Source organism: Natrix helvetica (assembly GCF_964273705.1).
Source record: "Natrix helvetica genome assembly, chromosome: 1".
Lineage (NCBI taxonomy): Eukaryota > Metazoa > Chordata > Lepidosauria > Squamata > Natricidae > Natrix > Natrix helvetica.
In genome coordinates this window covers 17305062-17319567 of record NC_138548.1, presented here as the reverse complement: position 1 = coordinate 17319567, position 14506 = coordinate 17305062, and the positions used below count along the sequence as shown (strand labels likewise).

The 14506-nt window shown below is 45.8% G+C and overlaps 1 protein-coding gene across 2 annotated transcripts in view; it reads left to right on the top strand.

Annotated features, from left to right (window-relative positions):
* The window catches only part of REXO1 (RNA exonuclease 1 homolog), a 48992-nt gene extending 42820 nt beyond the window's left edge, over positions 1 to 6172 (top strand). For both annotated transcript variants that reach the window (XM_081958144.1, XM_081958145.1), the window contains exons 14-16: positions 833 to 971; positions 1552 to 1672; positions 3158 to 6172. In XM_081958144.1, coding sequence (XP_081814270.1) covers positions 833 to 971; positions 1552 to 1672; positions 3158 to 3246 — 349 coding nt within the window. In that variant the 3' untranslated portion in view covers positions 3247 to 6172. The remainder of the gene's footprint in view (positions 1 to 832; positions 972 to 1551; positions 1673 to 3157) is intronic.
* Positions 6173 to 14506: the final 8334 nt, after the last annotated feature.

Below are 14506 nucleotides of genomic sequence, written 5' to 3'. Positions count from 1 at the left end.
GCAGGAGAGGAGAGACATGTGCGCGCCGGGCTCTGCACGAAACCATGTGGGCCGCTACATTTTTCTGCCAATGGGAGCTTGCGTGCTGAAAGTCCGAAACTCTGGAGGAAGTTAGGCCCACAGCAGGTGTCAGTCCCACTCACCCATCTAGGCTAACTTCCTAACTTCCTCCATGTGGCTTTCTTTTCAGAGTTTCAGCAGATGATCTTTGTTTTTGAATTTCAGATTCACTGCCTGCTTTGTTCTCTACTTGTCTTGCTTTGTGAATCAGAAAAAAGAATAAATTCAGAAATTTAAATTTTGCACCCCCAAACAAACCGTTGATCTGTCTAAATCACATTGCCCCAAGAAATGAGAGCTGGGTGTTTTTCCTATGGAGGAACCTGCTTTTCGTGTTTCTTTCCGAGTTACTGCTCTGAACTTTGTTCTTTTCCAATAAGGCAGCACTTTTTGTGGTGATATTTGCAAACATACCACATTGAGGAGATGCCAGAGGGCCCTGTGGAACATGCGGGTCGTGTAGTGCTGGATTTCAGGGGGAAGTTGACCTTGTGTTGTTTCTACATCCATGCCCGTGTGACAGCTTTTATCTATTTCCCAGAACAAAATGGTGGGGAAGCATGGCTTCTGCTTTTAGCCATCATCCCCAGAGTGCTGTCAAAAAGAAACCAGGATCCATTTCCCTCAAGAGATTTTGTGAAAGAAAAGGGAGGAGGTTCTCTGAGCAGGAGTTAGCCTACAGTTGCACCTGTGAGGGGTGGTAACTATATGTCTGAAAAGCAGCAGAATTAAAAAAAAAAACCACCTGATGATACCAAACTTTCTTTGGCAGGTTTTCGGGTGTGACGGAGGCAGATCTGGAAAACGCATCAATAACTCTTCGGGATGTCCAGGCGGTTCTCTTGAGCATGTTCAGCACAGACACTATCCTGATAGGCCACAGTTTAGAAAGTGACTTGTTTGCACTAAAGGTAAATACAATACAATACAATAGTAGAGTTGGAAGGGACCTTGGAGGTCTTTTAGTCCAACCCCCTGCCTAGGCAGGAAACCCTATACCGTTTCAAACAAATGGCTATCCAACATCTTCTTAAAGACTTCCAGTGTTGGGGCATTCACAACTTCTGGAGGCAATTTCTGTTCCACTGATTAATTGTTCTAACTGTCAGGAAGTTTCTCCTCAGTTCTAAGTTGCTTCTCTCCTTGATTAGTTTCCACCCATTGCTTCTTCTCCTGCCCTCAGGTGCCTTGGAGAATAGCTTGACTCCCTCTTCTTTGTGGCAACCCCTGAGCCACAAAGAAGAGGGAGTCAAACTATTTTGCACGGAAACACATGCATGTTTTATGTTACACCCTTCCCTGAAATGATGGTCGTGGCTAGTTTATGGGCAAATCCCCCTTCAAACCCATTGCCTTCTCTGGCCAATCTTCTAAGATGCACTTCTTTGAAACATATATTCTGGTACTTAAGCAGTCTTCATCAAAAGTCCAAAAGGAAAGAAAGAATATAAAGACGAATCCAATAGATGATGTTCTTCCTTCCCTTCCTAGCTTATCCACTCTATGGTGGTGGACACAGCTGTCGTCTTCCCTCACCGCCTGGGTTTGCCTTACAAGCGGGCCCTGCGTACTCTGATGGCGGATTACCTCAAGCGCATCATCCAGGATAGTGGTAAGATTGGGGGGCCAAAATGAGGACCCAGATTGTTAGCTGCCATATGCTGACTGTGTAAACCACTTAGAGAAGGTTATAAAGCACTTGTCAAGGGTTCCAAGTAATATACCTGTGATGGGGAACCTATGGCATGCGTGCCACAGGTGGAGCCATATCTCCCAGCATGTGAGCTGTCAGCTGTCAATTCCAACACGCATGCGTGCGCCAGCCAACTGAGTTTCAGCTTTCCAGAGGGCCAGGGAAGGCCACTTTCGCCCTCCCCAGGCTCCAGAGGCTTTCCTGGAGCGTGGGCAGTGTGCCCCCCGGAGGCAATAGCAAGCTCAGATTGGAGGCGAGCAGTGCAGTGCACATGGGGGAGGGATCGTGGGGGGGGGGGTTGTGCGTGCATGCGCATGTGGGGGCGTGCTTTGCATTATGGGTGCACGCCCTCGCATTTTTGGCACCCAACAACAAAAAGGTTCGCCATCGCTGTAATATTCCCATAGCAAACAAAACTCCGAGGCAGGCTAATTCCTCAAAGAATACATTTATTGGATATATCATATTGGCACAGGCTAGTGAAAACCAACACTGAATGTTCCCGTGGTTTTCACCTAATTAAAAGTAAATGTTTTCTCCCGTCCCCAAACAATCAGTCACATGGTCCATCGTTGCAGTCCGGTTGCCTGGTAACTTCATTCCTCCTCTCTCCTGTACCTGGGGGAATGTCCTTGGTTCCCAGGAGAAAGTATTTTGTTTTGGCTACAAAACCCCAGTTGTCTCTATTCCCCCCTCCCTATCCCTCAGCTCCAGTGTGGCCACACTGAAGCCTCAAAATGGCCTCAATCAGGCCAGCTTCAGGGTTGACAGCACTGTGAAGTGGTATATAAGTCTACGTGCTATTGCCATTGATGGTCGTTTGCAGTGTCCTGCGATCACCTGGCTCCAACTTACAGTATTTTTTGCTGGAAACCAGTGTTTGTTTCCAGTTTCCAGCAAAAAATGCCCATTGTGGACAATGGATTCGCTTAACGATCACTGAGTTCTCTTACCTACTGTGTTGTTCAGTTAACAACGTCAGTGATTCACAACCGTTGCTGCAATTTGCTGCATTTGGAAAACAATTAGCAGATTTTTAAAGTCTACCTAATATGTTAGCCTTCTTAACTTGGGAGGCAGCTGGGCACCCCAGTGTAACAGCTAATTCCCCCTCCCTCCCATATGGCAGAGACCCAAAGACCCCGCCCTTTCAGAAAAGCTGTTAAAATATGTCCCCCCCGCCTCCCAGGTATTTGAGTCTGGTTGAATGGAGTTCTCCTTTGCTCCTTTTACTATTGTGTTTGGTGCCATTTTATATATCAGGTATGCTTTTTAATGTTACATGTTTATTTTGGGGGTTTTCTGCTGTACCCTACCCGGAGTGCCACTGTTCTAAGTTAGGTAGACCTATAAAGCCACGAAACAAGTAAACGAATGGCTTCTTATTTTTCTGGTTGCTCACAGTGGACGGTCATGACTCCAGTGAGGATGCCCGGGCCTGCATGGAGCTGATGATCTGGAAGATCAAAGAAGATGCTAAAGTGAAGCGATGATCCGCCTCCGCTGCTGCTGCTGCTGCTGTTCTCCTTTGCATTTTTGTCACAGGGCAATAATGAAGCCTGCAGAGACACACCTGTAGCCAACAGCAGACCCTTCCCAGACTTTCCCCCTCTCGGTCCACAGGTGTCCCGAGGAACTGGGAGCAAGTAGCTCCTTCCGCTGGCAAAAGGACGGGCCGTGTCTCATGCCAGGCATTGTAGTCGAGGCAAAACGCATTGTGACCCAAAGGAAGGTCAGCCACCCCCATGGTGGGGAAAGATTTGGGAATCGTCTCATCGTAGAAGAAGATGGGAGCCATTCCAAGAGGCACTGAGTTCCACTATTCCCTCTTCCTGTTTATGGACTTTAAAAAAGCTAGCTTTAATTTACGTTTTTTTAATTTAATTTTGGGGTCTTGCGATTGGTCTTGGGCTATACAGGAATGGCAGAGAAGGCGGTCACGGACCCTGGTCTGTCAAGAAAGGAAGGCGAAGAGATGATGACACCATGCTGGCTTCAGTCGAGGGAGGGGAGCTAGGAGCAGAGTTGCCCAGGTGGAAGGAACCTGGCTCAGAGACGGTGTACTGAAACACAGGAAAAGGGAGAAGGTCTGCATTCTAGGGGAGATCATTGGCAGAGAAATAAAGCTATATATATAGAAAGTCAGGGATTTCGAGCCTGGGGCCCTGGCTCCAGCAGCCCTTTCCTGCTCAGGTCTCGACTGTAAGAGACAGAGACTCTCCCAAGTGAAAAGCTGCTACCCAACTGCAGGAGACGGTTCAGAGGGCTTGGTCTGGGCTGCTGGTGGCATTTCATTGAAACTACTGAGGGGGGCAAAGCTTCCCTCTGACCCTCTATCCCTCCCTGCTCAGGAGTTATTCGAACTAGCTGCTTCTGCCTTTGGCCTGGGGTAAGATTTTAGCCTTTCTGGCTTGAAAGCTGTTCAGTTCTGTTTTCTGCAAATGAGGAGAAAGAGGCAGGATGGTGTTTGGCATTGATCACATTTTCAAAGGGCTGTTACTCAAATTAGGAGGGAGAGGTGACGGGGGGGGGGGGAAGAATTCATAACTTTCTCCCAAATTCTCCCTCTGGTTAAACTTGAATATTTTATAGTAGGACCTTCTGGGGGGCTTTTTTTCTCTCTCTCTTCATCTCAATGGCTTTTTGTAGTTGCCAGTTGAGCAATTGTGTACAAAGTTTCTCGCTCTGGCCACCGAGTTGTTAAAATATAAATATGTGGAATAAATTATGTTGTCCTGCGGAGAGCTCTCCCGCCTGCCTCGCCTGTTTTCTCACAAGCAACGGGGATGTGAGAGGACCCTGCTAATACAGGGCAGGCTTTTCTGTGCCTCTCAGCATTGGAAGCAGCCCCCCTCCCACCAGTTGTCCCCCCCCCCAAAAAAAGATAGTGGTCATTTGCCGGGATTGCTGTCCAGCTTTGTAAACAGCTTTTTCCACATTAGGCAACTGGTTGTGAAGGAAGAGTGCCAGCAATGGACAGTTCCATTAAACAACGGCTAGTAACACGGTTCCTTTGTTTTGTCAAAGTCCTTCTCTTCCCACCCAACTGGCATCTAAGAAGCATTCTTTACTAACCTTGCTCCAAGAGTCCAAAGCCCATTGATGGAGGTTGTGAAAGACATCCCTTGGGAGGGATTTGGCTCATACCTCTGTAGTGTACCGTGTACGTTGGGTACCTATGTTGGTGGCCTAGTTAGGGCTATTGGGTGCTGTGCGAGTAGCCAATTCTCAACAGTGACCTATCTACCGGCCTCTAGAAGGGCTGTGGGTCTCAGGCACGTCTGCGCAAAGGCTCTGTTGGGCCTCAGCTGTCAATTTTTACCTCAGTCTAATCTTTTCTGACGCGACAAGTCAGTGAAAATGAGGTTCCTCACAGCAGCCAGGACCCAACCCGTTGATTGGTGGTGTATGGATCCTGCCTTGATGGAAGGCAGGAAAGTATACATTTCTCTTTTGACAGCACGGGTGCATTTTAAGCCCCAGGCAGTTTTGGAAAGCGAGAGGTGTACAAACCTGTCAGAACTTTTCCTTGGGAAAAGTCGGCAAGGTTTTCCCTGCAGAGTATATCGCACTCTGAAGCCCAGCGGGAGCATTTTTAAAATGCCAGGAAATTCATGTTCCTATTAGAGCCGGGCCAGTGTTTCTCCAACCTTGACGGCTTTTAAGATTTGTGGACTTCAACTCCCAGAATTCCCCAGCCAGCCACAAGTTGAAGTCCACAAGTCTTAAAAGTAACCAAGGTTGGACACCCTTGGTCCAGGCTGTGAGTCCTGCCTTGGGATCTGGATGAACACTGCCAGAGTTCCCGTAAACACAGAGAGAAGCTGCACAGCTGATTGGTTTTCAACGAACCTGTTTTATAGATGTGACAGATCCATAAATCCGACAAATGTATGGGAAAAGCAGAACCGCTAACAATCCTTGCTTTGGTATTTTAAAAGATGGTGGTTGAATCCACCATCTTCTTTGATTCAGATATGCATGTGTTTACTTGGCATAAGAGTTAAAAGTAATGGTTTAAGGAAAGGGAGACCCTTGGGGTGAGTGGATGATCTATTTAACCAAAGGAATGTCTTTGCACTACAAGCTTGTACCAGGATTAATACCGATTCATCCATCATTATTAGAGAGCTCAGAAGCTCCCTAACCTCCAAGGATGGAAGTTCCCTAGACGCCAACATGATGGTTAATCTCCTTCTCTCTCCCCCCACTCTTTTCTGCTATCATTTTGATGCTTGCTCCTCATCAACCAGAGACTGCCCTTTGCTCTTCCTTTCACAGGCAAGGTTTGAAATGATTCCTAAGTAGTTTAGACTTAAGAAAAACAGGATTCCCCACCCACCCCCACCCCAATGCCAACCCGGGGCTGCGACTCTTCTCTGATTGTAACACTGTACAGTAATAAAACTCTCGACTTTGTATACGTGCAACTGTATACCTGTTAATACTGTTTTGTATTTTTTTTTTAAATAAAGCAAAATACGACATCCCTACATAGTGTGATTGTAAGGGTGCAGGGCTAGGATTTGGGTGGACTGTTTCAAAAGGGTAACTTTTGAAATTATCGTTAAGAAGAAGCTTGTGCTCCAAACCCAATTAGTTACAGTATTTTCACTGAATGTTTGGGACTTGTTCATCTACTGAAGCTGCTGCTCCCCGTGAGTGTTAAGTCACAGTGAATTATGGTTGGGCAAAGCAACTCCAAGTATGATTTGAAATTTAATGTGGTTTTGTTTGATGGGGAAATGGGGTGGACAAGGGCAATTTGCATCTCTCTCTCTCTCCCTCTCTCTCTCTCTCTCTCTCTCTCTCTCTCTCTCTCTCTCTCTCTATCTCTCTATCTATCTATCTATCTATCTATCTATCTATCTATCTATCTATCTATCTATCTATCTCTCATCTATCCATCCATATCTATCTATCTATCTATCTATCTATCTATCTATCTATCTATCTATCTATCTATCTATCTATCTATCATCTATCCATCCATATCTATCTATCTATCTATCTATCTATCTATCTATCTATCTATCTATCTATCTATCTATCTATCTATCCATTCATCTACCGTGTTTCCCCAAAATTACGACATGTCCTGATTATAAGGCCATGCAACATTTTTCTGGTGGGCAAAAATATAAGCCCTCCCCCGCAAATAAGCTCTCTGAACAACCCCGCACCTCCGGCCAGGCAGAGCGCCGCTCACCAACCTAGCAGTATCCCAAAGATGCCAAGCCGCGGGAAAGGGGGGGGAGGCAAAGGTGATCGCGTTGCTTAGTGCCTTCGGGATACCGCTAGTTGGTGAGTGGCTCTGTGCCCAGCTGAAGAGGGGGGTTGCCAGGCGGCTGCTCTCTTGCGAGCGGGCTCCCAAAGAGCCGGGCACAGCCTCATGGGCGAATGGCTGTGTTGCACTGTCGCAGCAGTGCAGCACAGCAGCCATGAAGTGACCACACTCATGAGCAGCCACCCGGCAAACCCCCTTTCCAGCCGGGCACAGCGCCATTCACTGACCTAGGGGTATCGCCAAGCCGTGTGAGCGCCTGTTCGCCGCCGCCCAGCTCCCACGGCTTGGCTCCTTCGAAATGGCAGTGAATGGTGCTCTGCACGGCTGGAGGGGGGTTGCGCGAGCGGCTGTTCCGCTCTTGCTCACGCGCCTGCCAGCCTCACGATGCCCTGGCCCAGCTCTCTCCGCAGAGCCAGGGCACCTCCGATGCCGATGCATGGCTTTTTCTGCGGCTTCCAAACCGAGTCTTCCGGCAGTGGCCACTCTGGGCGTACGCTCTATGGTTGTACGCTGTGCCGGCAGCTGGCCCACAACCATGAAGCGTATGCCCAGAGCGGCCACTGCCGGAAGACTTGGTTTGGAAGCCGCAGAAAAAGCCATGCGGTGGCGGCGGCACTGGCAGCGGCTGCGGAGGTGCAACAGCACAACATAGCCATTCGCCCATGAGGCTGTGCCCAGCTCTTTGGGAGCCCACTCGCAAGAGAGCAGCCTCCCAGCAACCCCAAAACAATAAACCCTCCCCTCATAATAAGGCCCAAGCCATATTTTGTGTGTAAAAAGAAAATAAGACCCTGTCTTATTTTCGGGGAAACACGGTTATCTATCTATCTATCTATCTATCTATCTATCTATCTATCTATCTATCTCTATCTATCTATCTATCTATCTATCTATCTATCTATCTATCTATCTATATCTTCATCATCTATCCATCATCATCATCATCATCATCATCATCTATCATCTATCTATCATTATCTATCTATCTATCTATCTATCTATCTATCTATCTATCTATCTATCTTCATCATCTATCCATCATCATCATCATCTATCATCATCTATCTATCTATCTATCTATCTATCTATCTATCTATCTATCTATCTATCTATCTATCTATCATTTATCTACAGGTAGTCCCTGACTTACAACAGTTCATTTAGTGACCTTTTAAAGTTACAGCAGCACTGAAAAAATGGACATACGACTATACACTTACAAACTTTGAAGCATCCCCATGATTATGTGAGCAAAATTCAGAAGCAAATGGTTCATACTTATGACCGTTGCTGCGTCCCAAGGTCACGTGATCACCTTTTGCAACCTTCCGACAAACCAAGTCAATGGGGGGGAGCCAGATTCACTCAACAGCCTTGTTACTAACTTATCAACTGCAGTGGTTCACTTTATAACAGTGGCAAGGAAGGTCGTAAAATGGGGCACGGCTCACTTAGCAACCAGCTCCCTTAACAACAAATTTTGAGAAACCACCTCATTTGTGGTCATAAGTCGAGGACTGCCTGTATATAGATAAAAATCTAGCAAACTGCTAGATTTGTATATCTTGGGAGAATGTTAAAAGAAAATAGATTTTGTGCAAAACTAAAGTGTGTGTGTGTGTGTGTGTGTGTGTGTGTGTGTTCCAGCATAACTCTGAAACGCCTCGAGCAATTTCAACCAAACTTGGTACACAGATGACTTACTCTGGAAAAAATATTGTGGGGGTAAGACACCACTAACATCCCTCGGTGTGTGTGTTCTGTTAAGATACAACCTATTGTGCCTTAAAATGGATTCTACTGTACTGCCACAAAATGGCTTCTACTGTACAGCACAGTGAAGTTGCCATGGTAACAGCTTCACAGCAGTGGTGGGTTTCAAAAAAATTTAGAATCTCTTCTATAGGTGTGGCCTGCTTTGTGGGAGTGGCTTGCTGGCCATGTGACTGGGTGGGCGTGGCCAACTTGTAAAATGTGGTGAAACTCACTTAACAACGCTCTTGCTTAGCAACCAAAATGTTGGCTTAGAAAGTCTGGCATTTGAAAGCACGCAAGTCTTAAAGCTGTCAAATTACAAAACCCTTACACCCCTAACCCTTTAGAAAGAAAACCCCAGGGGTGTTCAAACTTGACAGCTTTAAGACTTGTGGACTTCAACTCCCAGAATTCCTCCTCTCGCTCTTCATCTTGATGATGTGCGGACGGGCAGGGGGAGGGAGCCGGTTCTAAACGGCACTGTAGATTTGTGGAACCTCTTCTATAGAAGAGGTCAGAACTGGTAGGAACCCACCCCTGCTTCACAATATTCCACAAGGGGGCTCCCTCTGGTAAGGGGGAAAATCCAACATTAGAAATTACCTTTGGTCTGGACATTTCCCCCCTCCCCCCCTATAAATAAATACCCGGGCAATGCCTGGTTATCAACTAATATAGATATAAAGTAGCAGGTGATGTTTGTCCTGTTGCAAATGAATGTTGAAAGAAGCAAAACTGGCTGTGTGCATGCATATGTTTCTGTGCCCCTGGCTACATGAAAATGAAATTTGGGGACATCAGAGAAATAGAAAAGTCAAATGTATTGAAGAGTGGATCAAACAAGAAGAGGGAGCTGAATGGTTGTGCATTGAATAGAAAAGCAAGTGCCCAGCATGAAAGAGACACCTTGAGGTTCTTTGATCCTATTGAGAGAATGAATGAAATCTTAACTCTCAAAACACAAGTGTGAAGAAAGAATGAATGGGTAAAGAGGTATGGCAAGATGGAGGAAGTTGTGATTGGACGGATTGGATGATAACATTTTTTTTAATTAATTCCCTTCAACCACAACGTCCTCCATCTTCTACCAAGACGAGAAGTTTAGTGAGCAAATGGCAGTGTGTGAAGTGGTATTTGGATGTGATGGAAACATTGAAGTTGTGAGAACAAAGATACTTGGACATACACAGGTAATCCTTGACTTAAAACCACTCGATTAGTGACAGTTCAGAGTTACAGTGGCACTGAAGGAAATGACTTACGATTGCTTTTCACACTTATCACAGTTGCAGCTTATCGCCCCATGATCATGTGATGAAAATTGGGATGCTTGGCAACTGGTTCACATTTACAATGATTGCAGTATCCCAGGATCAGGTGATTATTTTTTAATGACCATCTAACAAGCAAAGTCTATGGAGAAGCCAGATTCATTTAACAAATCATGTTACTACCTTAACAACGGCAGCAATTCATGTAACAACCATGACACAAAGAGTCATAACGTGGGGCAAAACTCACTTAACAACTGTGTCACTTAGCAACAGAAATTTTGGGTTCAGTCGTGGTCATAAGTCAAGGACTACCTGTAGTGAATGGGGTGGCTTTCTTTTTCTCTGCCTTTAGAAGGATGATGATTTATTTTTTGTTTACCCTTTTCTATGGTGCATGTGAGGGATCCTCCATTTCACCCAGGTTTGGAGAAAACATGATTATAATAATATACCTTGCAAAGTGATGGCTAATCTTTTTGTTGTCGCGTGTCGAAAGTGCCTGCACCCACGCAACAGTACATACACATGTGCCCACAGTCCATGGTCTCCATCCTGCTTCCCCTAATTGCCACGAAGCTAACCTGCAGGCTGGTGTGCTACTTGAGTAACAGTTGTTGCCTGCACTGACTTTGTGGGGGAAGGTCAGAGGTGAGGCAACACTGCTTGATCCTCACAACGAAGACGCTGTTGCTTTAACTTGCTTTAACGCGGGGTGGGGGTGGGGGGTTTGGGTCCAAGTGCCTTCTCAGTTCACTGCAGGGGTCATGGCCTGATTGCCCCCTGACCCCAAATCTTATTGTCTCAGTTATTGATCAAGGTGCTGAGCTTCATTCGGGACAAATTTGAGAAGGGTGAAGGATGCATGACTGTTGGGTGTCCTGCTGAGCTATTGACAGATGTGTCAAAAGCAATTTGTACTTTGTGATGCCCGTGATGTTGCTAGGCCTTGTCCCAGAGTGAAAAGCTTAACTACTCAATAGACAGAAGGTGCTTATTTTATCCGTAGAGTATATTGTTCCACCTTGCCTCCATGAAGTTGCAAGGGCTTGTCATGGGATTACCAAGAAAGGACAATTAGTCCTATTTTTCTGGTCTTTATAGCTGCATTGAAGTTTGGTTTCAGTCACTCTCATCAGGCAAAATTGAAATCTCGGACTTGTGTTGTGAAAGGCTTCCTGTTCTGGTTATACAGCCGAAAAATGGAGGGTGTGAGGGCAAGATAATCCTGACCCTTGTGATTGGCAAACTCAGTTTGTGAACCCTTTTGAATTGTCAATATTTCTGCATAAATATGATCTTGTTAGGCCTGCAGTCCTTTTTTTCTTTTGGACCTTAGGCCTGCCACACTTTCTATTATTCTACTATGCATTTTGTATTGTGGGAAAATGGGAGGGAGGATATTACGGAATTGGATGGTATGTAGCCGTAACAAAATTCTTTCTAGAAAGCCAAGGTCATCCTTTGTCTCTGCACCTGGCCAGAACTGGATGGGTGGACCTGCCTGCATGGCAGTGGAAGATTGGACCATGCGATGGACTTGTGGGTGTGGAGGCAAGATCTTGAACTTTCAATTGGGTGGGAAAACCGGGAAGCTTTCAGATTTGGGTTTTCCCAGATGTGCCAACATGGCTCTGTTAATAAAGTAGAACTTTGAGGAATCCTTTGCCTCGGACTCTGATTTAATTTTGGATGCTATTTGGATGAAACCCCAATTAAATGAATCACAGGGGTTATACTTGTTTATTTATTGAGGAAAATCATTCAAAGCTACATACTTCTGTATGGCCATTATAGTCAAACCTCTTGGATTATCAGTTTCAATCAATAGGTCTCTGCTGAGAGAGGCAGCCCATAATATTAGGCCTCTGAATGATTTCCTGCTTTAGACTAGGTTATCTGACGCCTGCGCTTTGCTTGATCCTAGTCTGCCAGGAACTTTGGGGAGAAGGAGTTGGATGGGAGGGGAAAAGTTCACAACACTCCATACCTCCTGGAGATACAACGTAAAAGTTAGATAGCTGGGAATGGCAGGCAGCTGCATACCAGCCAATCCAAGGTTGAAGAGACCATTCCCAAAACATTTTATCTGAATATGATTGGACAATGGGAGACCAGCAGTGGGAAGTGACTTAGGGGGAAAAGTTAAACTTAGACATTTTGGCGTGCGAACTTCAGCTCTGGCTTTGCTTTATTGTATTTTGCTTGATCTTTAGTAAATTATACTTTTCTCACTAAATGGAGTCAAGGATCTTTCTTACTTAAAGGCTCCAGCTGAGGCAGGGCTGACACTCATCCGTTTTGCTGAGGTAAATTGCATCCCTGCACTATTCATATTGGAGAACAACTTCCTTTATTTTGATGTTGAGTAGCCCACAAACATTGGATAAGATTGGTTGAATTCGAGCTGACTCCAGATAGCCAGACATATACAGAGAGTCCTTGACTTGTGACTGGTTGAATTTATGATGGACCCCGAAAAAGGGACTTACAATCCTTTTACAGACCCCCTTCATGACTATATATTTTGGGTGCTTGGCAATTGACCCAAATTTATGGTTATAAGCAGTGCCCCATGGTCACATGATGCAGATTTATTTTTCCCGCAAAAATTGCCCCATAGCAAACAAGGTCTTTGCTTTACGGCCACTGCATTTGCTTAATAACTGCTGCAAAAACAGTGTCACGTGGGGATTAGCTTTATGACTGCCATATCTTATGACCAAAATTGTGGGTTTAATTGTGGTCATAAAATGAGGAATACCTGTACCTGATTAACTATCCTTATCAGCAATGCAGATGAAGCAACATACAGGTTGGTTTAACAAATGCTAACTTGTCAGGTTGTTTGGCTTGTTCATCTGGATCTGATGCGTGAAGCTGGCCATTAAGATTTGTGAACTGGGAGCACTGAGGCCATTGTGGCTGGCTGAATATCCTCTGATTAAGCAAGCCATGGCTTTACCCGTCACTAATCTGATCTCCTAATTCTGTTGGCCCTTGCTTTGTGTCCAATAAAGATCTTTGGTAACACGTCACCGACTTTGACTTTGTTCTTCCAATGAAGAGGCGTTTTGTTGACTTAATCTTTTTTTTCCCTGAGAGTGGGGATCAAGTAAGAATGGAGGGGTAAAAAGATTTGGGTGACATCTTCCCACCTCCCCAACGCCCACCCCCGATATTGTGTACAAAGGCAAAGAATGCTGCTCCATCGCCGGAGTCTGCTTAGCATTGCCTGTCCAGCAGTTCCCCAATTCCTGATCAATACTTGGGCCACAAAGCCCCCCATTCCTTTGACTGTCCATGATCCCCTCCTCTCGTTTGCTGCGGCTGTCAAATGGTTGGGACTCAATGGAGCTGAAGTGGCCTTTCAAAAGGCTGCATCGATCATCTCCCGTCACCTCTGACCCCGAGGGTCTAGAGCTCTTGGGAGAGCAGTAAACCGCACAGACGTCCCATGAATGCTACTCGGCAGGGGCCATTCAGCCCCACACTGGGGTGGGTCTCCTGGACAGGAGGAGGAGGCTGGGGAGCAAGGCCAGAGCTGATGAGCCCTGGATGATGCTTCTCATGTAACAGCGTCTCCCAGTCATGGATCAAATGAGAGGGGAATCAAGGAAGATGTTGACTTGGTCAAATGTGGCAGGCAGGAGGTCAGTTCTGATACCCTCCAAAGATGGACATGAACATTACAAGTAGTCCTTGACTTCTGACCACAATTGAGCCAGTGGTGAAATTCAATTTTTTAAAATTACTGGTTCTGTGGGCGTGGCTTGGTGGGCGTGGCAGGGGACGGATATTGCAAAATCCCCACCCCACTCTGGGCCCAGCCAGAGGCGGTATTTGCTGGTTCTCTGAACTACTCAAAACTCCCGCTACCAGTTCGGAAGAACCTGTCAGAACCTGCGAGATTTCACCTCTGAATTGAGCCCAAAATTTATGTTGCTAAGTGAGAAATCTGTTTTGCCCCATTTCACAACTTTTCTTGTTACATTTGTTAAGTGAATCATGGCGGTTGTTAAATTAGTAATTTGGTTGTTAAGTGAATCGGACTTCCCCGTTGACTTTGCATGTCAGAAGGTCCCCAAAAGGTGATTACGTGACCCTGGGACATTGCAAGTGTCATCAATGTGAGTAAGCTGTCGAGCATCCGGATATAAATCGTGTGACCGTGGGGATGCTGCAACGGTCGTAAGTGAGAGAAAAAGTCGTAAGTCACTTTTTTCAGTGCTGTTGTAACTTTGAGCGGTCACTAAGAGAACTGTTGTAAGTCAAGGACCACCTGTATTTACCTTCAAAAACAGATATATTGCCAGACCTTCAACAATTGGACATACAGTGTAGGAACTGCAAAGAGAAGGCCTCCGAGTATCTGCAGTCTGTTTCTCCCCCCATTTCTATATATTGCAAATTTGCACCCAGGTTTTAAAATTTCTCTTT